Here is a 27,766-nt window from a genome sequence, read left to right as displayed (position 1 = left end):
GTATGGTATTTATTACCCAGAAAATTCTTAAAAAATTGTTAGGAGATACCCGCTTTCTACAGTGCTAAAGAAAGACTATTTAAAATCACTACTAAAAATTACAGAACATGGGAGATATCTGTATCTTGAACTTTCCATAAAACTAATGTTTCCTTATGGTTAAACTCAGACTATAATTTACCTTTCAGGGGGCAATATCTCAGCAGTAATGCTGCGTCCTTCTGGGTGCATCAGGACATTATAAAAATGTGTTCTAGTGTAGTTGATGTTAATAAATCACTTGGTTGATAAGCTTTCTGACACATTTTTTCACTATAGAATTCATTATTTTTCTCTTCATCATCAAGTATCTTTATGCAGCTGATGTGAATAAACCAACACATTTAATCTGGCTGCTGCCCTTCTTTCTTAGGTTTCCTTTCCATTTGTCTGTTTTTGGAAAATGAAACCTCTCATCTTTGTTTACAAACCAGAAAAACTGAGAAAAACACAGGCTCATTCAATTACTGGATATTTGACAAAATAGTCTTTTTGGGCCAAAAACTTTGGCATACTGATGAGCTTATTAGAAATTCAGTAACTCAGACTTTATCTCAGATCTTCTGGAAAAAAAAAAAATCTGCATTAACAGGATCTCTAGCTTGTTGTACACATTAAAATTTGAGTGATACCGTCTAACTCAACACGTCTATTCCATCTGAATAATACACAAAACTACGTCTTTTCCATTTGAAAAATGCAATTCTTTTTTTTTTTTTTTGAGATGGAGTTTCACTCTTGTTGCCCAAGCTGGAGTGCAATGGCATGATCTCGGCTAACCGCAACCTCTGCCTCCCGGGTTCAAGCAATTCTCCTGCCTCAGCCTCCCAAGTAGCTAGGATTACAGGCATGCGCCACCATGCCTGGCTAATTTTGTGTTTTTAGTGGAGACAGGGTTTCTCCATGTTTGTCAGGCTGGTCTCGAACTCCCGACCTCAGGTGATCTGCCTGCCTCAGCCTCCCAAAGTGCTGGGATTACAGGCATAAGCCACCATGCCTGGCACACAGTTAATTCTGTATGATGTAAATATAGCACTCAAAATTGTACATGTTAGTGTTTATGCCCTCAGTTTATACTTTATTATCTAGAAAAATATTACATATAAACTGATGTTATGGATCTTATACCACTTTCTTTTATCAGAGTTAGAGAATAAAACTCTCAATAAATTAGGTATTGATGGGATGCATCTCAAAATAATAAGAGCTATGACAAACCCACAGCCAATATCATACTGAATCGGCAAAAACTGGAAGCATTCCATTTGAAAACTGGCACAAGACAGGGATGCCCTCTCTCACCACTCCTATTCAACATAGTGTTGGAAGTTCTGGCCAGGGCAATTAGGCAGGAGAAGGAAATAAAGGGTATTCAATTAGGAAAAGAGGAAGTCAAATTGTCCCTGTTTGCAAATGACATGATTGTATATCTAGAAAACTCCATTGTCTCAGCCCAAAATCTCCTTAAGCTGATAAGCAACTTCGACAAAGTCTCAGGATACAAAATCAATGTACAAAAATCACAAGCATTCTTATACACCAATAACAGACAAACAGAGAGCCAAATCATAGTGAACTCCCATTCACAATTGCTTCAAAGAGAATAAAATACTTAGGAATCCAACTTAGAAGGGACATGAAGGACCTCTTCAAGGAGAACTACAAACCACTGCTCAATGAAATAAAAGAGGATACAAACAAATGGAAGAACATTCCATGCTCATGGGTAGGAAGAATCAATATCGTGAAAATGGCCATACTAGGTATTTTATAGATTCAAGGTAATTTATAGATTCAATGCCATCTCCATCAAGCTACCAATGACTTTCTTCACAGAATTGGAAAAAACTACTTTAAAATTCATATGGAACCAAAAAAGAGCCCGCATCGCCAAGTCAATCCTAAGCCAAAAGAACAAAGCTGGAGGCATCACGCTACCTGACTTCAAACTATACTACAAGGCTACAGTAACCAAAACATCATGGTACTGGTACCAAAACAGAGATATAGATCAATGGAATAGAACAGAGCCCTCAGAAATAATGCCGCATATCTACAACTATCTGATCTTTGGCAAACCTGAGAAAAACAAGTAATGGGGAAAGGATTCCTTATTTAATAAATGGTGCTGGGAAAACTGGCTAGCCATATGTAGAAAGCTGAAACTGGATCCCTTCCTTACATCTTATACAAAAATTAATTCAAGATGGATTAAAGACTTAAACGTTAGACCTAAAACCATAAAAACCCTAGAAGAAAACCTAGGCATTACCATTCAGGACATAGGCATGGGCAAGGACTTCATGTCTAAAACACCAATAGCAATGGCAACAAAAGCCAAAATTGACAAATGGGATCTAATTAAACTAAAGAGCTTCTGCACAGCAAAAGAAACTACCATCAGAGTGAACAGGCAACCTACAAAACAGGAGAAAATTTTCGCAACCTACTCATCTGACAAAGGGCTAATATCCAGAATCTACAGTGAACTCAAACTAATTTACAAGAAAAAAACAAACAACCCCATCAAAAAGTGGGCAAAGGATATGAACAGACACTTCTCCAAAGAAGATATTTATGCAGCCAAAAAACACATGAAAAAATGCTCATCATCACTGGCCATCAGAGTAATGCAAATCAAAACCACAATGAGATACCATCTCACACCAGTTAGAATGGCAGTCATTAAAAAGGCAGGAAACAACAGGTGCTGGAGAGGATGTGGAGAAATAGGAACACTTTTACACTGTTGGTGGGACTGTAAACTAGTTCAACCATTGTGGAAGTCCATGTGGCGATTCCTCAGGGATCTAGAACTAGAAATACCATTTGACCCAGCCATCTCATTACTGGGTATATACCCAAAGGACTATAAATCAGGCTGCTATAAAGACATGCACACGTATGTTTATTGCGGCACTATTCACAATAGCAAAGACTTGGAACCAACCCAAATGACCAACAATGACAGACTGGATTAAGAAAATGTGGCACATATACACCATGGAATACTATGCAGCCATAAAAAATGATGAGTTCATGTCCTTTGTTGGGACATGGATGAAATTGGAACATTCTCAGTAAACTATCACAAGGACAAAAACCCAAACACCCCATGTTCTTGCTCATAGATGGTAATTGAACAATGAGAACACATGGACACCAGAAGGGGAACATCACAGTCTGGGGACTGTTGTGGGGTGGGGGGTGGGGGGAGGGATAGCATAAGGAGATATACCTAATGCTAAATGACGAGTTAATGGGTGCAGTACACCAGGATGGCACATGTATACATATGTAACTAACCTGCACATTCTGCACATGTACCATAAAACTTGAAGTATAATAATAGTTAAAAAAAGAAAAAAAAGAATATGTTAGAGAATATTTGTGTTAAAAATTATTTTATTGAATAATTTCAGTCATGCTTATAAGTCAGAACCAGCTCTCTTTACTCTCTGCATTTTACCTTGAGTCAAATTAAAAATTCTGCCCATGTCCAGTTGATAAATATGTGTGTTTGTCTTTTCCAGGGATCATTGACATTTAGGGATGTGGCCATAGAATTCTCTCTGGAGGAGTGGCAATGCCTGGACACTGCACAGCAGAATTTATATAGAAATGTGATGTTAGAGAACTACAGAAACCTGGTCTTCCTGGGTGAGAATAACTTTAATACGCAATTCCTAGTATACACTACAGGTTTCATTTTGCTGCAGACCTTATTGGACTGAACAAAGGAGGATGAATGTGAGAATAAAGACAAAGACAAAAGAGTATATTTGGAAGAAGGGGTCAGGGGCCTCCTTGCTTCTAGTCAACAAGGGTCCTGAGCTTCTATAGCCCTTTGTATTTATTGAGTAAAGGAGATAGGGAGAAGGAGGAGGTTGTGGTCAGCTGCTTGACTTAATGAAGGCCTGCATGACTGTATTCTTTCAACAGCACTCTCCAGATGTTCCAGTAGATAACTTCAAGGAGCATGGCACCAGGGAGTGACTGTCCTCAGTGTACCTTCTGGTGGCAGGAGCAGAAGCAAGTTTGCCCACATTCTGCATTCATGATAAACCGTTTGCTGTTTATCATATAGCCTCCAGTGGAATGCTGAGTTGGTCATGACCCTCAGGTTTTCAGCTCCCAACACCATTTCTTTTTTGTATAATTTCTTTTTGGTAATTTATGCTTTCAGATTTCTATTTTCAAGAAAATCATAGGAGTTTTTCCATATAGAAAAAAAATTCAAGATGTTTCATCTTGACCTGAACTTACCACATTCTTGAGCTGATCTGTGTCCTTCACTTTAGATTAATGGTAATTTCAAAAGTTTACTGGCAACCACCAATTTTTAATTCAGTATTACTAGGTGATAAAATTAACCTACAAAATTAGAGAATTTTCTAAATATTTAGAAATTTCTGTTATTGTTGGGGACCAGCCTCAATACCACCTGTAGGGTACAGAAAGTCCGGTGGCGACGAAGGAATGAGAAGAGACAGGTTAAGAGTGCACAAAGGGTGGGGTGCCAGGGGACCAGTTGCACTTTTGGAGGCTGCAAAAGGCATCAAGTTCTGGTCTCCACAGTATTTATTGAGTATAATCACTTAGATCTAAGAAGCAGATGTTCAGGGGTGAAATGGTGAAAGCGAGGTAGTGTGTCATACACCTAATCTATAGCAGTGGTGGTTTAGGCAAATTTTCTTTGTGCTGAAGCAGAATAAACTTAACTACTGATTTATTCTTTAACTTACCGGAGAGCAGCTGTTGGGGGTGGGCCTAACTAGGAGCCTGCATATCTGGCCACATTCCAATGCTTCAAAGGAGTATCTTTCTCCTTGAGCACAGTGTTTATAAGTAAGAGAGCAGGTCACGCTCTGGTCATGGGAACGTGATGGCAGTAAGGAGGCTTTCCTCCTCGGAGGCCTCCTGTGGCTTTCCACAACATATTGTCCCATATTTTTATGGCCAGCTTATACAGGCACCCCATAAGCCTTTTTCCCAACTTATTATAATTTAGTATTTTGGAATAAATGTATTAGAATATTCTATTACATCCTCTTTACTGAGCACATTACTGAGTTGGTAATTGGAGAATATGAGCAAGAAGCATGTTGTTCATTTTTAATAAAACAGGTATTGCTGCCTTTAAGCCAGACCTGATCATTTTTCTGGAGGAAGGAAAAGAGCCCTGGAATATGAAGAGACATGAGATGGTGGAAGAATCCCCAGGTAGGTGAGAGTGAATACAGACAACATGGATGGGAGGTCGAAAGTCAAGGAGGAAGCCAGTCCTTAAAGTGATTCTGGAAGCTGTGTTCCAAAAGAAGTAGTTTCTGGAGAGCCTAATTTTTATTTTTATTCTTTAATTTTCTCTCACACAGGGGCATCTTCGGTCTTACACTTTTAAAATTTCTAAGAATTCTTCTTTCCCTTCAGTAATCTTCCTTCAAGTTTACAGTGACAGCCAAAGTACTGTTCATGGCATACAAGAGAGTGCACAATCTTTTTGTTTGTTTGTTTTTGTGGACACACAGATATCTGCATGATTTTAAGATACTCCATGTTAAACTATCTTATAAGTTCTCTCTTTCCATCATCTCTGAAATGTGTGAGAGTAGTGGTTTCTGTATCTTTGGGTTTTTTTTGTTCATTTTTCTGTACATTTCATCCTGTTTTTATTACTGTAGTCTTGAAATATAGTTTGAAATTATAAAGTACGATGTCCTTCTGCTTTTTTCTTTTTCTTCAAGATTGCTTTGGCTATTCAGTTTCTTGTAGTTTCATGTAAATTTTATGATTGTATTTTTCATTACTGTGAAAAAAACACTGGAATATTGATAGAGAGTTTATTGAATCTAGAGATCACTTTGGATAATATGGCATTTTACCATTTATTCTTTGAATTGATAGGCATAAAATTTATTTGAATTTGTGTTCTCATTATTTTTCATTGATAAATCTTGCACTTGAAAACTTTCAACTCCTCAGTTAAATTTGTTCTCAGATATTTATTATTTTAGTGCTATTGTAAATAAGATTGTTTTATTACTCTATTTTATCAGATAGTTTAAGTGTATGGAAACATAACTTGTATGTTAATTTTATATTTTGCTAATTTACTGAGTGTATTTATTGGTTTGAAAAGGTTTTAATATACTGTTTATGGTTTTTTATAGAGAACATTGCATGATTTACAAACAGTAATGTTTTACTTATTTGTCTTCAATTTCAATGACTTTAAAATTTTTTTGACTAATTTTTCTTCCACATACTTCAAGTGCTGTGTTAAAATAGAAGCATTGACAATGGGCACAATATACTTTTGCATTGGTGTATGAATTTGAAGGAGTAAACACCTCTTAAAGTTTTTATAAACTGGTTTCAGAGGGTTGTAGCTCGGTCACAGGGCTGCTGGCTCTGCAATAGAGTTGGCTTATTATAAGGGGCTTTGGTAGTTGTAATTCCCATTTTATTTTTGGACAGAGTAAATATCCCTCAGGACTTTGCTCAGTAGGGTATCAGATGCTGGGGCAGGTTTCTGCAGTCAGGTCTGCGTATGGTGGGCTTTATAATAGGATGTGGATTAGTATGGCTTCACTGAGTACCAGAGAGCATTTCTGAGGTCACTGTAGGTTTCTACATGGGCAGAAGTGGCCATGAACTGTGGCTTAGGAAACTGGAACTGAGTCATGAAACTGGTATTGGGACCACAGTAAGGACCAAGGTCTGCCGGCCTGCCATCATGGCTCTAAATGGGTATCTCTCTCCAGGCTTCTGGAAGACAAAGACCTCTCACAGACTGTGGCTGGGAGGAGTTTGGGATGGTTACAGAGTAAGTTCAAAATTCTCCGTGGGACCAAGTTGGGTGGGACATTTTCTGGTCTATAGTCAAGAGCAGGGGTCCTGTAGTTTGCCACTTGAATGAAAGCTTGCCTGCTGAAAAGGGTGCTCCTCAATCTTGGGCTTTAGCAAAGTTTCACAGTTGCCTCCCTGGATCTCAAAGCTCTCTTAAAGGCACTTATTTTTGAGATGGGGTCTCACTACATAACCCAGGTTGGTCTTCAAATTTTGGCCTGAAGCAATTCTCCAACCTTACTGTACCATGTTGCTGCCATTACAGATGTTAACCATGATGCCTGGTTCCCTCATTAAGATATTTTTGTCACGGATGACTGACAAACTTTCTTGCTGTTGGGGGTTAAGCAAATAGGAGACCTTTTTGTTTTTATCTGTTTCTAAGAGTGTAAATGCTTTATATCTCTCTATCTCATACAATCTTTGTCTTTTTGTGGCTGACTCATTTCATTTTGCATAATGTTATCAAGATTTATCGTTATAATTGGTAGAATATTTTCTGCTTTTTTAAAACTGAGTGATATTCCAGTATTTTTATATTTCAGATTATATTTACTGAATGATTTGGTGACAGAAATTTGCATTGCCTTTACCTACTAGCTTACAGTAATAATTATTGCTATGTAAATGACTCCTCATATGACTATACATGTTAAAGTATATGTGTTGCATTCTATTTCTTTAGTCTGATTTTTCATCCTTATACCAGATTGTTTTAATTCTGTGGCTTGGAATGTCTTTTGAAATCAGGAACTTTAATGCCTGCAACATTGCTTTATTATTATTATTTTAAGATTGTTGGGTACTTTATTGTCTTTTGAGATTCTATATACTTTAAGGGTTGCAGTTTCTATTTTTTCAAAAATGCAAGGAGAAATTTGAAAAACATTTCATTAAATTTATAGATTACATTGAATAGGATGAACATCTTTACAATATTAACATTACAACCTTTGCATAAGAGCATACTCGAGTGTTTTGTTAAATTCATATATATATATTTTTGTTTGTTTGTTTGTTTGTTTTTGTTTTTTTGAGACAGAGTCTTACTCTATCACCAGGCTGGAGTGCAATGGCATTATCTCGGCTCATTGCAACCTCCACCTCTTGGGTTCAAGCGATTCCCCTGCCTCAGCCTCCTGAGTATCTGGGACTACAGGTGCGTGCCACCAAGCCTCACTAGTTTTTTGTATTTTAGTAGAGACAGGGTTTCACCATGTTGGCCAGAATGGTCTTGATCTCCTGACCTTGTGATTCGCCAGCCTTGGCCTTCCAAGGTGCTGGGATTGCAGGCATGAGCCACCGCACCTGGCATATTTGTTTTGTTTTCAGTTTTTTTCTATTTTTGTTGTATACTGGCATTCAAGTTTAGTCACAGAAAATAATTCATAAAATTTCAGTTTTAAAAAACTTGGTAAGACTTCTTTTTTGGCTTAAGAGGTGGTCTATCAAGAAATATATTGTATGAGCTATTCAGAAGGGTGTGTATCCTGATGTTAAGGAGTGCTCTCTATACCTCTGTCAGAAATAGTTGTTTTATACCATCTTTATGTAGCCTGTTTCCTTATTAATATTCTGTTTTTTTTAAATTATAATTTAAATTCTGGGGTACATGTGCAGAATGTGCAGGTTTGTTACATAGGTATACACGTGCCATGGGGGTTTGCTGCACCCATCAACTTGTTATCTATATTAGGTATTTCTCCTAATGTTATCCCTCCCCTAGCCCCCACCCCTCGACAGGCCCTGGTGTGTGATGTTCCCCTTCCTGTGTCCCTGTGTTCTCATTGTTAACTCCCACTTATGAGTGAGAACATGCTGTGTTTCGTTTTCTGTTCTTCTGTTAGTTTGCTGAGAATGATGATTTCCAGCTTCATCCATGTCCCTGGAAAGGACATGAACTCATTTTTTTTATGGCTGCCTAGTATTCCATGGTATATATGTGCCACATTTTCTTTATCCTGTATATTACTGATGGGCATTTGGGTTGGTTCCAAGTCTTTGCTATTGTGAATAGTGCTGCAAAAAACATGTGTATTCATGTGCCTTTATAGTAGAATGATTTATAATCTTCTGAGTATATACCCAGTAATGGGATTGCTGGGTCAAATGGTATTTCTAGTTCTAGATCCTTGAGGAATCGCCACATTGTCTTCCACAATGGCTGAACTAATTTACACTCCAACCAGCAGTGTAAAAGCTTTTCTACTTCTCCACATCTTCTCCAGCATCTGTTGTTTCCTGACTTTTCAATGATCGCCGTTCTAACTGGCATGAGATGGTATCTCATTTTGGTTTTGATTTGCATTTCTCTAATGACCAGTGATGATGTGCTTTTTTTCATATGTTTGTTTGCCACATAAATGTCTTTTTGAGAAATGTCTGTTCATATCCTTTGCCTACTTTTTGATGGGTTTTTTTTTTCTTGTAAATTTGTTTAAGTTCTTTGTAGATCCTGGATATTAGCCCTTTGTCAGATGGATAGATTGCAAAATTTTTCTTCCATTCTGTAGGTTGCCTCTTCACTCTGATGATAGTTTCTTTTGCTGTGCAGAAGCTCTTAGTTTAATTAGGTTTCATTTGTCAATTTTGGCTTTTGTTGCCATTGTTTTTGGTGTTTTAGTCATGAAGTCTTTGCCCATGCCTATGTCCTGAATAGTATTGTCTAGGTTTTCTTCTACAGTTTTTATGGTTTGCGGTGTTACATTTAAATCTTCAATCCATCTTGAGTTAATTTTTGTATAAGGTGTAAGGAAGGGGTCCAGTTTCAGTTTTCTGCATATGGCTAGCCAGTTTTTTCAACACCATTTATTAAATAGGGAATCCTTTCCCCATTGCTTGCTTTTGTCAGGTTTGTCAAAGATCAGATGGTTGTAGATGTGTGGTGTTATTTCTGAGGCCTTTGTTCTGTTCCATTGGTCTATATATCTGCTTTGATACCAGTACCATACTGTTTTGTTTACTGTAGCCTCAGGGTAATTTGACGTCAGGTAGCATGATGCCTCCAGCTTTGTTCTTTTTGCTTAGGATTGTCTTGGCTATATGAGCTTTTTTTTTTGGTTCTGTATGAAATTTAAAGCGGTTTTTTTTCCTAATTCTGTGAAGAAAGTCAGTGGTAGCTTGATGGGGATAGCATTGAATCTATAAATTACTTTGGGCAGTATGGCCATTTTCATGATATTGATTCTTTCTATGCACGAGCATGGAATGTTCTTCCTTTTTTTTTTTTTTTTTTTTGAGATGGAGTCTCGCTCTATCACCCAGGCTGAAGTGCAGTGGTGCGATCTCAGCTCACTGCAAGCTCCACCTCCCAGGTTGACGCCATTCTCCTGCCTCAGCCTCCCGAGTAGCTGGGACTACAGGCGCCTGCCACCATGCCCGGCTAATTTTTTGTGTTTTTAGTAGAGATGGGGTTTCACAGTGTTAGCCAGGATGATCTCGATCTCCTGACCTCATGATCCACCCGTCTCGGCCTCCCAAAATGGTGGGATTACAGACGTTAGCCACTGCGCCCAGCCATGGAAAGTTTTTCCATTTTTTGTGTCCTCTCTTATTTTCTTGAGCAGTGGTTTGTAGTTCTCCTTGAAGAGGTCCTTCCCATCCCTTGTAAGTTGTATTCCTAGGTATTTTATTCTCTTTGTAGCAATTGTGAATGGGAGTTCACTCATGATTTGGCTATTATTGGTGTTTAGGAATGCTTGTGATTTTTGCTCATTGATTTTGTATTCTGAGACTTTGCTGAAGTTGCTCATCCATTTAGGAAGATCTTGGGCTGAGACAGTGGGGTTTTCTAAATATACAATCATGTCATCTGCAAATAGAGACAATTTGATTTCCTCTTTTCCTATTTGAATATCCTTTATTTCTTTTTCTTGCCTGATTGCCCTCACCAGAACTTCCAATACTATGTTGAATAGGAGTGGTGAGAGAGAGCATCCCTGTTTTGTGCCAGTTTTCAAAGGGAATGCTTCCAGTTTTTGACCATTTGGTATGATATTGTCTGTCAGTTTGTCATACATAGCTCTTATTATTTTGAGATACGTTCCATCTATACCTAGTTTATTGCGAGTTTTTAGCATGAAGGCTGTTCAATTTTGTTGAAGGCCTTTTATGCATCTATTGAGATAATCATGGGTTTTTGTCATTGGTTGTGTTTATGTGAGCGATTATGTTTATTGATTTGTGTATGTTGAACCAGCCTTGCATCCCACAGATGAACCTGACTTGATCTTGGTGGATAAGCTTTTTGATGTGCTGCTGGATTCAGTTTGCCAGTATTTTATTGAGGATTTTTGCATCCATGTTAATCAGGGATATTGGCCTGAAATTTTCTTTTTTTGTTGTGTCTCTGCTGGGTTTTGGTATCAGGATGATGCTGGCCTCATAAAATGAGTTAGACAGGAGTCCCTCTTTTTCTATTGTTGGAAATAGTTTCAGAAATAATAGAATCAGCTCTTCTTTGTACCTCTGGTACAAAGGTTGTGAATCCATCGGGTCCTGGACATTTTTGGTTGTTAGGCTCATAATTACTGCCTCAGTTTCAGAACTCGTTATTGATCTCTTCAGGGATTTGACTTCTTCCTGATTTAGACTTGGGACGGTGTATGTGTCCAGGAATTTATTCATTTCTTTTAGATTTTCTAGTTTATTTGTATAGAGATGTTTATAGTATTGTCTGATGGTAGTTTGTATTTCTGTGGAATCAGTGGTGATGTCCCCTTTATTATTTTTGATTGTGTCTATTTGATTCTTCTCTCCTTTCTTCTTTATTAGACTGGCTAGTAGTCTATTTTGTTAATCTTTTCAAAAAACCAGCTCCTGGATTCATTGATTTTTTTGAAGGATTTTTTGTGTCTATCTCCTTCAGTTCTGCTCTTTTCTTAGTTATTTCTTGTCTTCTGCTAGGGTTTGAATTTGTTTATTCTTGCTTCTCTAGTTCTTTTAATTGTGATGTTAGGGTGTCAATTTTAGATCTGTCTTGCTTTCTTTTGTGGGCATTTAGTGCTATATATTTTCTAGACACTGCTTTGTCTGTGTCCCAGAGATTCTGGTGTGTTGTGTCTTTGTTCCTGTTGGTTTCAAAGAACTTTTTTATTTCTGCCTTCATTTTATTATTTACCTTATAATCATTCAGGAGCAGGTTGTTCAGTTTCCATGTAGTTGTACGGTTTTGAGTGAGTTTCTTAATCCTGAGTTCTAATTTGATTGCACTGTGCTGAGAGACTGTTTGTTATGATTTCCATTTTTTAAAATTTGCTGAGGAGTATTTTACTTCCAAGTATGTTGTCAATTTTAGAATAAGAGTGATGTGGTGCCGAGAAGAATGTATATTCTGTTGATTTGTGGTAGAGTCCTGTAGATGTCTATTTGGTTTGCTTGGTCCAGAGCTGAGTTCAAGTCCTGAATATCCTTCTTAGTTTTTTGTGTCATTGATCTGGCTAATATTGACACTGGGATATTAAAGTCTCCCACTATTATAGTATGGGAATCTAAGTCTCTTTGTAGGTCTGTAAGAACTTGCTTTATGATTCTCGGTGCTCCTGTATTGGGTGCATATATATTTAGGATAGTTAGCTCTTCTTGTTGCATCGATCCCTTTACCATTATGTAATGACCATCTTTGTCTCTTTTGATCTTTGTTGGTTTAAAGTCTGTTTTATCAGAGACTAGAATTGCAACCCCTGCTTTCTTTTGCTTTGCATTTGCTTGGTAAATATTCCTCCATAACTTTATTTTGAGCCTATATGTGTCTTTGCACATGAGATGGATTTCCTGAATACAGCACTTTGATGGATCTTGACTGTTCAATTTGCCAGTCTGTGTCTTTTAATTGGGGCATTTAGCCTGTTTACATTTAAGGTTAATATTGTTATGTGTGAATTTGATCCTGTCATTATGACGCTAGCTGGTTATTTTGCCCATTACTTGATGCAGTTTCTTCATAGTGTCAATGATCTTTACAATTTGGTATGTTTTTGCAGTGGCTGGTTTACCAGTTGTTCCTTTTTATGTTTAGTGCTTCCTTCAGGAGCTCTTGTAAGGCAGGCCTGGTGGTGACAAAATCTCTCAGCATTTGCTTATTTGTAAAGGATTTTATTTCTCCTTCATTTATGAAGTTTAGTTTGGCTGGATGTGAAATTCTTGGTTGAAAATTCCTTTCTTTAAGAATGTTGAATATTGGCCCCCCAGTCTCTTCTGGCCTGTAGGGTTTCTGCAGAGAAATCCACTGTTAGTCTGATGGGCTTCCCTTTGTGAGTAACCCGACCTTTCTCCCTGGCTGCCGTCAACATTTTTTCTTCATTTCAACCTTGGTGAATCTGACGATTCTGTGTCTTGGGGTTGCTCTTCTCGAGGAGCATCTTTGTGGTGTTCTCTGTATTTTCTGAATTTGAATGTTGGCCTGTCTTGCTATGTTGGGGACATTCTCCTGGATGATATCCTGAAGAGTGTTTTCCTACTTGGTTCCATTCTCCCTGTCACTTTCACGTACCCGAATTAAATGTAGATTTGGTCTTTTCACATAGTCCCATATTACTTGGAGGCTTTGTTCATTTCTTTTTATTCTTTTTTTTCTAATCTTATCTTCTTGCTTTATTTCATTAAGTTAATCTTCAGTCTCTGATATCCTTTCTTCCGCTTTATCGATTCAGCTGTTGACACTTGTGCATGCTTCATGAAGTTCTCGTGCTGTGTTTTTCATCTCCATCAGGCATTTATGTTCTCTAAACTGGTTATTCTCGTTAGCAATTCATCTAACCTTTTTTCAAGGTTCTTAGCTTCCTGGCATTGGGTTAGAACATGCTCCTTTAGCTTGGAGGAGTTTGTTATAACCCACCTCTGAAATTTGTCAAATTTGAGCTGTCAATTCTTCAAACTCATTCGCCATTCAGTTTTCTTTCTTTGCTGGCGATGAGTTGTGATCCTTTGTAGGAGAACAGGCATTCTGGGTTTTGGAATTTTCAGCCTTTTTGCACTGGCTTCTCCCCATCTTTATGGATTTATCTACCTTTGGTCTTTGATGTTGATGACTTTTGGATGGGGTTTCTGAGTAAACATCCTTTTGGAGATGTTACTTCTATTCCTTTCTGTTTGTTAGTTTTCCTTTTAACAGTCAGGCCTCTCTGCTGCAGATCTGCTGGAGCTTTCTGGAAGTCCACTCCAGACCCTGTTTGCCTGGGTATCACCAGCAGAGGCTGCAGAACAGCAAAGATTGCTGCCTGTTCCTTCCTCTGGAAGCTTCGTCCCAAGGCCACCCGCCATGTGCCAGCCAGAGCTCTCTTTTACGAGGTGTCTATCAGCTTCTACTGGGAGGTGTCTCTCAATCAGGAGACACGGGTGTCAGGGACCCACTTGAGGTGGCAGTCTGACCCTTAGCAGAGCTCAAATGCTGTGCTGGTACCTCCACTGCTCTCTTCAGAGTTGTCCAGCAGGGATGTTTAAGTCTGCTGAAGCTGCACTCACAGCTGTCCCTTCCCCAAGGTGCTCTGTCCCAGGGAGATGGGCGTTTTATCTATATGCCCCTGAATGTGGCTGCTGCATTTTTTTCAGAGATGCCCTGCCCAAAGAGGAGGAATCTTGAGATACAGTCTGGTCTTGCTGAGCTGCGATGGGCTCCATCCAGTTCAATCTTCCAGGTGGCTTTGTTTATACTCTGAGGGTAAAGCTGCCTACTCAAGCCTCAGCAATGGCGGACGCCCTTCCCCCACCAAGCTCGAGCTTCCCAGGTGGAGCTTGGACTGCTATGCTTGCAGCCAGAATTTCAAGCCAGTGGGTCTTAGCCAGCTGGGCTCCCTGGTTGTGGGAACTGCCAAGCCAGACCACTTTGCTCCCTGGCTTCAGCCCTCTTTCCAGGGGAGTGAACGGTTCTGTCTTACTGGACTTCTGGGCACTACTGGAGTATGGGGGAAAAAAGCCTCCTGCAGCTAGTTTGGTGTCTGCTCAAATGGCCACCCAGTTTTGTGCTTGAAACCCAGGGCCCTGGTGTCATAGGCACCAGAGGGAATCTCCTGGTCTGCAGGCTGCGAAGACCATGGGAAAAGCACAGTATCTGGGCTGGAGAGCACGGTTCTTCATGGTACAGTCCCTAAACCCTTCCCTTTGCTAGGAGAGGGCGTTCCCCAACCCGTTGCACTTCCCAGGGGAGACGACATCCCACCCTGCTTTGGCTTGCCCTCAGGGAGCTGCACCCACTGTTCAACCAGTCGAAATGAGATGAAACCGGTACCTCAGTTGGAAACGCAGAAATCACCCACCTTCTGTGTCGATCGCGCTGGGAGCTGTAGACCAGAGCTGTTCCTATTTGGCCATCTTGCCAGCCTCCTCTATTTTGATTTTTATTACAGAAAGTGTGGTGTAATAACATCCTACTATAATTGTATTGCTCTCCTTGTGTTTCTTCTATTCTGTCAGTATTTGCTTTCTGTATTTGTAATCCTAATGTGTGATACACACACACACGTATTCAAAGTTTTCACAGGTTCTGAGTTAATCCATTATTTTTAATATCTTTCTTTGTCTCTTTGGAGTTTCACTGTAAAGTGCATTTTATAAAATATGAGTCTTTGACTTAAGATTTAGCTTGTGTAGTATTATTTTGACCTCTTCTGCTCTCATTTGATTAATATTTGCATGAAATGTCTACTTCCATCTTGCCACTTTGAGTCTTTTTAACATTAGGTTTCAACTGACTCTTGTAGAAAGGCAAGTTGGATCTTGATATTTAAAATTTTTTAATAGCCTGGGCACGGTGGCTCATGCCTGTAATCCCAGCACTTTGTGAGGCTGAGGCAGGTAGATCACCTGAGGTCAGGAGCTCAAGACCAGCCTGGCCAACATGGTAAAACTCTGTCTCTACTACCAATGCAAAAATTAGCTGGGTGTGGTGGTGCATGCCTGTAATCCCAGCTACTTGGGAGTCTGAGGCAGGAGAATCACTTGAACCTGGGAGGCAGAGGTTCAAGTGAGCTGAGATAGGGTCATTGCACTCCAGCCTGGGCAACAAGAGTAAAACTTTGTCTCAAAAGAATAAATGTTAATAAATCTATTAAATATCTGTTGATTTGAAAGTTAATTTTCCATATATTTAAATAATTTTCTGAAAGTGAAGGAGTTACTTTTATTACCTATTCTATTTGATTCTTGCATCTTGTCTCTCATTTTCTCTTTCTGTCTTCCTTTGTTTCTGTCTGATTTTTGTATGGATATGCTCTCACTATCTTAGTTTTCTTTTCTGTATGTATACAGATATTTTGTGTGTGTGGTACCTTGGGGATTACATAGAACCTAAAAATACAACAATATATTTTAATCAGGTGAAAAATTAACTTTGGTTGCATAAAAAATTCTTCCCTATTATGTCTGCTCTTAAATTTGTCACCGATGTTGCTAAGTTTATTGATTTATGTCGTATATTCATTAACAGATGTTTATAATAATTCCTATGCTTTTATCTCTCAAATGTTAGAGAATAATTAAAAATGTTTTCTGCACCATTAGAATAATGCTAGAAATTCAGTTTTTTGTCTGTGCATGTCTTTCCTAGAAAATAATGTATTTTTATATGATTAGGTGTTGTTTTCTTACATTATGTTATTTTCAGTGGTAAAAACTGCTTTCGGCATCTTTCTTATGGAAGACATATGCAGTGCTAATATACTTCTTAAGAATTTAGTTATTTTGAAAGTTTTTTTTTTCCCCATTAGGCAGGACAGATTTGCTGATGGTATTATTCTCACTTGATAGCCTTTTTTTTTTTTTTTTTTTTTTTTTTTTGGACTTTGACTGTATCACACAGTTTTCTTCTGGCCTGCAAATCTTTTGTTGACATTTCACTGGTCATTTTTGTTCTTATCCTCATTTTTCTGATTTTCTATACACTTTTGTGTTCCTATTTCACTGAGTGTTATTCAGTTTTTAAAATTAGTATATCCATTGCTAATGGGTTCTTTCTGAAAATTGTATAATATTTTTGATGGAATTATATTGCCCTATTTTGTATAGATTTTAATCTTTGAGATTTGGACATTTAAAAAGGCTACCTGTCACAAAATTTATAATGTAGCTTTGTCCTGGCATAGTCAGAAAACAATGGTCTTGGTTAAGATTATGTGGGCCTCTCAAACATCTTCAGATTTGTCTTGTCTGAAGTTTTGCATTTACTTTTAGTTGAGAGAGATTATTTATCTTTCTTCTGAAAAGTAATCACTTGGTACATCTGGTCTCTCTCTGCAGGACTGCAGTGCTCTGCTGCAGTGCATTTACCTTTGGTCTCAGCAGACTCAAACTGTCATTTCTAAGTATACCACCATATCTTTCAGCATTTTATGTCATGGGAGACAGAAACCAGTGTGTGGAAAGGGCTGTAGAAGACATAAATTAAATTTTTTGTGCCAATATTTTACTTTCCTTAAAAACAGAACAAAACAAAGCAAAACAAAAAAACACAAATAGAAGTTGACAATTTAGTTCTGAAGGTACTAGGTAATATTGAGGAACAGAAAGAGTTGTACTGGGTAAATTTAACAAACTTTTTTTCTATGTGACTCTGCATTCAGCTTAATTCAGGCACTGCACACACTTAACTCATGTATAAATTATCCACATATGTATTTCGGTCTATATGTTTTTATTAGATTTATATGTCTATGAAGAATTAGGGCCTGTGTCATATTGCAGTGTCATCTTGCTTATGTAGTTTGAATAATTTTATAGTTTAGATTTAGAAACTGTATTTATCTGAGTCTAGTAAGTAGGCTAATTTGTGATTTTTATTTCTTTTCAGTTATATGTTCTCATTTTGCTCAAGATCTTTGGCCAGAGCAGGGCATAGAAGATTCTTTCCAAAAAGTGATATTGAGAAGGTATGAAAAATGTGGACATGAGAATTTACACTTAAAAATTGGTTATACCAATGTGGATGAGTGTAAGGTGCACAAAGAAGGTTATAATAAACTTAACCAGAGTTTGACAACTACGCAGAGCAAGGTATTTCAACGTGGCAAATATGCAAATGTCTTTCATAAATGTTCAAATTCAAACAGACATAAGATAAGGCATACTGGAAAGAAACATTTGAAATGTAAAGAATATGTCAGATCATTTTGCATGCTTTCACACCTATCTCAACATAAAAGAATTTATACTAGAGAGAATTCCTACAAATGTGAAGAAGGTGGCAAAGCTTTTAACTGGTCCTCAACCCTTACTTATTATAAGAGTGCTCATACTGGAGAGAAACCCTACAGATGTAAAGAATGTGGCAAAGCCTTTAGTAAGTTCTCAATCCTTACTAAACATAAGGTAATTCATACTGGAGAGAAATCCTACAAATGTGAAGAATGTGGCAAAGCTTTTAACCAATCTGCAGTCCTTACTAAACATAAGATAATTCATACTGAAGAGAAACCCAACAAATGTGAAGAATGTGGCAAAGCCTTTAGTAAGGTCTCGACTCTTACTACACATAAGGCAATTCATGCTGGAGAGAAGCCCTACAAATGTAAAGAATGTGGCAAAGCCTTTAGTAAGGTCTCAACCCTTATTACACATAAGGCAATTCATGCTGGAGAGAAGCCCTACAAATGTAAAGAATGTGGCAAAGCCTTTAGTAAGTTCTCAATCCTTACTAAACATAAGGTAATTCATACTGGAGAGAAACCCTACAAATGTGAAGAATGTGGCAAAGCCTATAAGTGGCCCTCAACACTTAGTTATCATAAGAAAATTCATACTGGAGAGAAACCTTACAAATGTGAAGAATGTGGCAAAGGTTTTAGTATGTTCTCAATCCTTACTAAACATGAGGTAATTCACACTGGAGAGAAACCCTACAAATGTGAAGAATGTGGCAAAGCTTTCAACTGGTCCTCAAACCTTATGGAACATAAGAAAATTCACACTGGAGAGACACCCTACAAATGTGAAGAATGTGGCAAAGGCTTTAGTATGTTCTCAATCCTTACTAAACATAAGGTAATTCATAATGGAGAGAAACCCTACAAATGTGAAGAATGTGACAAAGCTTTCAGCTGGCCCTCAAGCCTTACAGAACATAAGGCAACTCATGCTGGAGAGAAACCCTACAAATGTGAAGAATGTGGCAAAGCTTTCAACTGGTCCTCAAACCTTATGGAACATAAGAGAATTCATACTGGAGAGAAACCCTACAAATGTGAAGAATGTGGCAAAAGCTTCAGTACATTCTCAATCCTTACCAAACATAAGGTAATTCATACTGGAGAGAAACCCTACAAATGTGAAGAATGTGGCAAAGCCTATAAGTGGTCCTCAACCCTTGGTTATCATAAGAAAATTCATACTGGAGAGAAACCCTACAAATGTGAAGAATGTGGCAAAGCTTTTAACCAATCTGCAATTCTTATTAAACATAAGAGAATTCATACTGGTGAGAAACCCTACAAATGTGAAGAATGTAGCAAAACCTTTAGTAAGGTCTCAACCCTTACTACACATAAGGCAATTCATGCTGGAGAGAAGCCCTACAAATGTAAAGAATGTGGCAAAACCTTTATTAAGGTCTCAACCCTTACTACACATAAGGCAATTCATGCTGGAGAGAAGCCGTACAAATGTAAAGAATGTGGCAAAGCCTTTAGTAAGTTCTCAATCCTTACTAAACATAAGGTAATTCATACTGGAGAGAAACCCTACAAATGTGAAGAATGTGGCAAAGCTTTCAACTGGTCCTCAAACCTTATGGAACATAAGAGAATTCATACTGGAGAGAAACCCTACAAATGTGAAGAATGTGGCAAAAGCTTTACTACATTCTCAGTTCTTACTAAACATAAGGTAATTCATACTGGAGAGAAACCCTACAAATGTGAAGAATGTGGCAAAGCCTATAAGTGGTCCTCAACCCTTAGTTATCATAAGAAAATTCATACTGTAGAGAAACCCTACAAGTGTGAAGAATGTGGCAAAGCTTTTAACCGATCTGCAATCCTTATTAAACATAAGAGAATTCATACTGGTGAGAAACCCTACAAATGTGAAGAATGTGGCAAAACCTTTAGTAAGGTCTCAACCCTTACTACACATAAGGCAATTCATGCTGGAGAAAAGCCCTACAAATGTAAAGAATGTGGCAAAGCCTTTAGTAAGTTCTCAATCCTTACTAAACATAAGGTAATTCATACTGGAGAGAAACCCTACAAATGTGAAGAATGTGGCAAAGCCTATAAATGGCCTTCAACCCTTAGTTATCATAAGAAAATTCATACTGGAGAGAAACCCTACAAATGTGAAGAATGTGGCAAAGGTTTTAGTATGTTCTCGATCCTTACTAAACATGAGGTAATTCATACTGGAGAGAAACCCTACAAATGTGAAGAATGTGGCAAAGCCTTCAGCTGGTTGTCAGTCTTTAGTAAACATAAGAAAACTCATGCTGGAGAGAAATTCTACAAATGTGAAGCATGTGGCAAAGCCTATAAGTCATCCTCAACCCTTAGTTATCATAAGAAAATTCATACTGAAGAGAAACCTTACAAATGTGAAGAATGTGGCAAAGGCTTTAGTACATTCTCAATCCTTACTAAACATAAGGTAATTCATACTGGAGAGAAACCCTACAAATGTGAAGAATGTGGCAAAGCTTTCAACTGGTCATCAAACCTTATGGAACATAAGAAAATTCACACTGGAGAGACACCCTACAAATGTGAAGAATGTGACAAAGCCTTCAGCTGGCCCTCAAGCCTTACTGAACATAAGGCAACTCATGCTGGAGAAAAACCCTACAAATGTGAAGAATGTGGCAAAGCCTTCAGCTGGCCCTCAAGACTTACTGAACATAAGGCAACTCATGCTGGAGAGGAACCCTACAAACGTGAAGAATGTGGCAAAGCTTTCAACTGGTCCTCAAACCTTATGGAACATAAGAGAATTCATACTGGAGAGAAACCCTACAAATGTGAAGAATGTGGCAAAAGCTTTAGTACGTTCTCAATCCTTACTAAACATAAGGTAATTCATACTGGAGAGAAACCCTACAAATGTGAAGAATGTGGCAAAGCCTATAAGTGGTCCTCAACCCTTAGTTATCATAAGAAAATTCATACTGTAGAGAAACCCTACAAATGTGAAGAATGTGGCAAAGGCTTTGTTATGTTCTCAATCCTTGCAAAACATAAGGTAATTCATACTGGAGAGAAACTCTACAAATGTGAAGAATGTGGCAAAGCCTATAAGTGGCCCTCAACCCTTAGATATCACAAGAAAATTCATACTGGAGAGAAACCCTACAAATGTGAAGAATGTGGCAAAGCCTTTAGTACGTTCTCAATCCTCACTAAACATAAGGTAATTCATACTGGAGAGAAACCCTACAAATGTGAAGAATGTGGCAAAGCCTTCAGCTGGTTATCAGTCTTCAGTAAACATAAGAAAATTCATACTGGAGAGAAACTCTAGAAATGTGAAGAATGTGGCAAAGCCTATAAGTGGCCCTCAACCCTTAGTTATCATAAGAAAATTCATACTGGAGAGAAACCCTACAAATGTGAAGAATGTGGCGAGGCTTTCAACTGGTCCTCAAACCTTATGGAACATAAGAGAATTCATACTGGAGAGAAACCCTACAAATGTGAAGAATGTGGCAAAGGCTTTAGTATGTTCTCAATCCTTACTAAACATAAGGTAATTCATACTGGAGAGAAACCCTACAAATGCAAAGAATGTGGCAAAGGCTTTTGTACATTCTCAATCCTTGCTAAACATAAGGTAATTCATACTGGAGAGAAACCCTACAAATGTGAAGAAAGTGGCAAAGCCTTCAGCTGGTTCTCAGTCTTTAGTAAACATAAGAAAATTCATGCTGGAGAGAAATTCTAAAAATGTGAAGAATGTGGCAAAGCTTTTAAACAGTTCCCAACCCTCCTGCACATAAGAAAATTCATGCTGGAGAGAAACACTACAAATGAGAAGAATGTGGCAAAGGCTTCAACCAGTCCTCAAACCTTATGGAACATAAGAGAATTCATACTGGTGAGAAACCCTACAAATGTGAAGAATGTGATAAAGACTTCAACTGGTCCTCACACCTTACTACTCATAAAAGAATTCATACTGGAGGAAAAACCCTACAAATATGAAAAATGTGGCAAAACTATTAATTAATTCTCAACCCTTACTGAACATAAGGGAATTTGTACAGGAGGGAAACCCTACAAATCTGAAGAATGTGGCAAGCCTTTTAGCTATTCCTCAATCCTTACTAAACATTCATGTAATTCATACTGGGGGGAATTCCTACAATTGTGTGGAATGTGGCAAAGCCCTTAACCAGTCCTTAAGGCTTACTACATATAAGACAACTCATACTGGAGAGAAACCATGCATGTGTGAAGAATGTGGGAAAGCCTCTAACAGATCCTCAATTCTTAAGAGACATAAGCTAATTCATACACAAGAGAGACTCTACAAACCTGAAAGATGTGACAATGCTTTTGGCAACACCTCAGACTTTTCTGAATATAAAAGAAATCGTACAGATGAGAAATCCTAGAAAAGTGAAGAATATGACAAAGCCTTTAAGTGGCTGTCACACTTGATTGTAGGTAAGATAACTCATACTGGAGAAAACTACTGTAATAAACAATGTGACAAACATTTAACCAGTGCTCATGCCTTATTGCAAAGGAAAGCATTTACACTAGCCTGGGCAACAGAGAGAGACTGTCTGGAAAAAAAAAAATTTGTTAATGCCAGTAATATCTTCTCACAGCTTATTAAACATCATAGAGTTCATACTAAATAAAAGTATTAAAAGTGCAATCACTGTCACTAGATCTTTCAGAAAATAAAAGCTGTTAAAGTACAGAAGAATATTTATTTTGAGGAAACACATTATAAATATTAAGAGGGTTGTAGTACATGTACTTGTATCACAGATTTTATTGTGCACATTTTGTACTACAGGAAAACCTGAGGTAGTTGTTCCAACTTTGCTCAACATCAGGGAATTTATATTGAAGAATAACCCTGCAAATTTAATAAATTTGGAAAAACATTTTTTCAAAAACTACAGATTATAAAACACAAACGCATTTATACTAAAATATGTTTTTACAGATACAGTAAATATAAAAAATATTTAATCCAAAATTAAGTTTATGTAAATATCAGCTAATTCACAGTAGAAATACCTGTCACTCAAACTTCAGATATTACACTAAATCAGACTGCTGAGTATAGGAAAAAATCCAAAACTAAAGTTGGCAAAAAGAAGAATTATTTGTATATAACTTTAAAAGAAATAGATCTTTGAAGAGTTATAATTAAATTTAAAGTATACTTTTTTCTTCAAAACACAGATTTTTTTTTTCCAGACACATTGGCTTACTGTGGCCAATACTTTGTGATGCCAAGGTGGGCAGATCACCTGAGGTCAGGAGTTCAAGACCAGCCTTGCCAACATAGTGGAACTAAAAAGAAATGTTTACTAAACATGTTTACTAAAAAGAAATACAGAAATTAGCCAAGGTCTACCTTCCAGGTTCATGCCATTCTCCCACCTCAGCCTCCCAATTAGCTGGGACTACAGGCGCCTGCCACCACTCCCAGCTAATTTTTTGTATTTTTAGTACAGACGGGGTTTCACCATATTAGCCAGGACGGTCTCGATCTCCTGACCTCATGATAGGCCCACCTTGGCCACCCAAAGTCCTGGGATTACAGGCATGAGCCACAGTGCCTGGCCTAATAACAGAAGTCTTTAGCAGAGCAAAAATGTATAAAATGTATAATGACATTGTATAAGTAATAATAAACCTACTAACCATAAAAAGCCCTGGATCATATGAAATCACAGCGAAGTTTTACCACATATACAAAGAGTTTTACCTAAGCCTACTGAATGCATTCGAAAAAATCAAGGTGGGATTTCACCCTAACTTGTTATATTAAATCAGTGAAATATATGAAACTAAAATCTAGTGAAGGCACCACAAAAAAAGGAAAGTACAGGTCAATATTCTGGGTGAATATTGGAATAATAATCCTCCATGAAATACTAGCAAACTGAATTCAAAAGCAAATCAGAAAGTTATTTTGCTACATTCATGTGAGCTTTTCCATATATATGAAGGTGTTTCATGATATGGAAGTCAATAAGTGTGATTCACCATGTAAAGATAATTAAAAGAAAAAAATTAACAGTAGGGGCAGAAAAAGCATTCAAGAAAACCCAATATTGACTCAAAAATGTTGTCAACACACTGGACATTGATGAAAATATCTTAATAAGAGTCATCTATGACAAATCCTTAGCCAACATCATACTAAAAGAGCAAAAACTGGAAGCATTCTCCATGAGAATAAAAATAAGAATATCCATTCTAAACAGTCCTATTGAAGTTATGAAATCCTAGCCAGAGAATAAAAGGAATCCAAACAGAAAACAAAGAAAGTCAAATTATCTTTACTGATGAAAGAATTGTCCACCTAGAATACTTTAAATGTTTCACCAAAAAAGTTCTAAGCCTGGAAAAAGACTTCAAAAAAAATCTTAGAATACAAAATCAGCACAAATGCATAGCATTTCTGTACACCAATAATATTCAAACTGAGAACAAAATAAAAAACACAGCTCTATTTACAATAGCAACAAACACACAAAAAAATACCTAGAAATACATTAAATCAAGGGGGTAAAATATCTCTACAAAGAACAACAAAACATTGCTGAAAGAAACGAGAGACAATGCAAATAAATGGAAAAATATTGCTCATGGATTCAAATAATATAATTAAGATGGTCATTCTGCCTAAAGCAACCTACAGATTAAGTGCTATTTTTATCAGACTATCCATGACGATTTTTATTGAATTAGAAAAAGAAAACTATTCTAAAATACATTCAAAAGAATTAAAGAGCTCAAATAGCCAAGAAAACTTCAGACTAAAAGAATAAATCTGGGCCAAGCATGGTGGCTCATGCCTGTCATCTCAGCCCTTTGGGAGGCTGAGATGGATGGATCACCTGAAGTCAGAAGTTTGAGACCAGCCTGGCCAACATGGTGAAACCTGCATCTCTACTAAATACAAAAAATTAGCCAGGTGTGGTGGTGCATGCCTGTAATCCCAGCTACTTGGGAGGCTGAGGAAAGAGAACCATTTGAGCCTGGGAGGTGGAGGTTGCAGTGAGCCAAGATTGCATCAGAATAACCAGTATAACATGGTTCTGGTACAAAAATAAATATCTAGACCAATGAAATGGAAGAGAGAGTACTGAATTAAGCTATACTTTGCAATCAGGTTATTTTTACAAAGCCAACAGAAATAAACAAAAGGGGAATTAACTCCCTATTTAGTAAGTAATACTGGGAAAACTGGTTAGTCATAATGTGGAAGAAAACTGTACTACCTTTTTCTATAAAAAAAAAACAACAAACTCAATATAGATTAAAGACTTGATCTGTGAGTCTCCAAGCTACAAAAATCTTAGAAGAACACTTAGATAATACTGGCCTCTGTAAAGAATTTATGACTAACATCTAACATGAGTGCAACAAAAATAAAAATAAAAAATGGCATCTAAGCCAAAGAGCTTCTGCACAGTAAAAGAAACTATCAGCAAAGTAAACAGATAACCTACAGTATGAAATAAAATATTTGCAAACTGCAGACAATGAAGGATTAATGTACAGAATCTATAATACATTTAATAAAAAAGCAAACATGATATGAATAGCCAGCTTCTTCTCAAAGGAAGACATAAGAGCTGCCAATAAACATGTAAAAATTGCTCAATGTTCCTAATTATCAGAAAGATGTAAATCAAAGTGACGGTGTGATACTATTTCATACCAGTAAGAATGACTTATTAAAAGTAAGATAAATAAGATGTTGAAGTTGTAGAGATAAGGAAATCTTTCTACACTGTTGGTGGGAATGCAAATTAATTCAGAACCTGTGCAAAGCAGTTTGGAGACTTCTCAAAGAACTAGAAATAGAATTGCCATTTGACCAATCAAGCCGATTACTGGATATCTGCCCCCAAAAAGAATAAATAATTTTGCCAAAGAGACACCAGCACTCACATGTTCATTGCAGCACTGTTCACAATAGCAAAAACAGAATTTAACCAGTTACCCATGAATCTTTTATTGGATAAGAAAAATGATGTACTTATACAACCTCCAATACTATGCAGCAACAGAAGAGAATGAAGTAACGTCTTTTGCAGCAACATGAATGCAGCTCTGCTTCAGGCCATTCTAAGCAAATTATTGCATCAGAAAAACAAATGCCACATGTTCTCACTCATACATGGATGCTAAAAATTGGGCGCACATGGAAACAAAGATAAAAACAATAAACACTGAGAATTCTAAAAAGAAGGAGGAAGGATGGGAGACAAGCATTGAAAATCTGCTTAGGTATGATGTACACTACTTGGGCAATGGAATTATTAAGTATCCAAACCTCAACATCATGTAGTCTACCTGTTTTACAAATCTGCACATGTACCTTAAATATAAAATAAAAATAATAAAATGTTTTTTGGTATAATGACATGTTCTATTTTTCCAGTGCTGGGTTAATAGTTGAAATTAGGGGTGAAAGACAAATTTTTCACCCCTTAAGGCATGGTGGTGAATGTTTCTATACCAGGTCTCCTCACATTTTATAAGCTAACCTGAAATTTCTTGGTCTATAGCCCAAAAAGTGTTTTATTTTCAAGTGTGCAAGTAAAACAAATTACACCTTTATTATTTATGTATTAACTGTACACTAGACTATAGACTTAATTTGTTACTGTACTCTTTTGGGGGAAAATGTAATTGGATTAATCATTTTTTTTTCAGAATGAACTATTTGTGAAAGGGTGAGACTAAAAATTATGCTAAATTACTGAATTAGAAATATAAAACATTTTTTCTAAAAAAAAAAAAAGCACAAAAGTCTTATGGTTGTATTCCAAAAATAATTCAACAGAAAGTGGGGGTTATTTAAGACCACAGTGCTGCAAATGCTCATTCCATCACAATCATTCTTGTGAAAAATAGAAATAATGGGTCAGAAGGTATTTTTAGAGTACTTTTCTTATGCTATTGCAGTGTGAAATTCTTTTCTTTATTAATTTCCATATGAAAGTCTGTACTTGAACAAAAGATGCCATGAATTTCAAGTGAATATGCTCAGACATTTATTCTCCCTAGATGGGCACTGGCATGTTTTCAATCAAGGTGTAGCATTTCTTGCCTTCCTTGTGCTGCTGTGTTTGTGTGAAATGAAAAGGCAGCAAGTAAAGAAGAATGAACCATGACATTTCTAATTTCAACAGCCACAGCCTCTGTAATTGTTATATCATCTAGAAATGACAGTATTTCAAAACTGACAAAAAGAAAGTGATACTTTATTTTAGTGTATTATTTATAGTTTCTAAAAATTTATAGTTTCTGATTTATTATATGCTAAAAAACCTGAACATACAGACACCTAAAATTTCTACCAGATGATAGTATTAATATTTTAATAGCTTATAATTGACAGTCAAAATTGCCTCATTTGATTTACTGGAAAGCAGTTATTTATCTTCTAAGTGTAAATAGAATATCCATAATCTTAAACTTACAGGTCTTTTAAGATTAGCATTATGTCTAGATTTAAATAAAATTTATAGGCTTGTAGTAACATAAATTTTCGTACTTATTTTCTAACAAAAGTGAAAAAGCAAAAGAAATGTTGTTAGAATGATTTTTAAAAGAAACTTTATATATCTTCATTAAATAACATTTAAAACCCCATTGTAAGTGAGTGATCAGTAATTCCAATCTTTTTTAGTCACTGAGAAAACTTAAATTATTCAATTGGAAGAAGTATTCTTATATTAGCATTTCTGAAACTCAGGAAC

General features: G+C 37.0%; 1 protein-coding gene across 1 annotated transcript in view; it reads left to right on the top strand.

Moving 5' to 3' along the window:
* Positions 1 to 27,188, top strand: part of ZNF208 (zinc finger protein 208) — a 51,214-nt gene extending 24,026 nt beyond the window's left edge. The window contains exons 2-4 of the mRNA XM_055104102.2: positions 3,573 to 3,699; positions 5,167 to 5,262; positions 17,669 to 27,188. Of these exons, the coding sequence (XP_054960077.2) occupies positions 3,573 to 3,699; positions 5,167 to 5,262; positions 17,669 to 21,321 (3,876 nt within the window). The 3' untranslated portion in view covers positions 21,322 to 27,188. The remainder of the gene's footprint in view (positions 1 to 3,572; positions 3,700 to 5,166; positions 5,263 to 17,668) is intronic.
* The last annotated feature ends 578 nt before the right edge of the window (positions 27,189 to 27,766 follow it).

This window comes from Pan paniscus, chromosome 20 (genome assembly GCF_029289425.2).
Source record: "Pan paniscus chromosome 20, NHGRI_mPanPan1-v2.0_pri, whole genome shotgun sequence".
Taxonomy (NCBI): Eukaryota; Metazoa; Chordata; class Mammalia; order Primates; family Hominidae; genus Pan; species Pan paniscus.
Note: the sequence above shows the minus strand (reverse complement) of the source record. Positions and strands in the feature narration are given on the sequence as shown.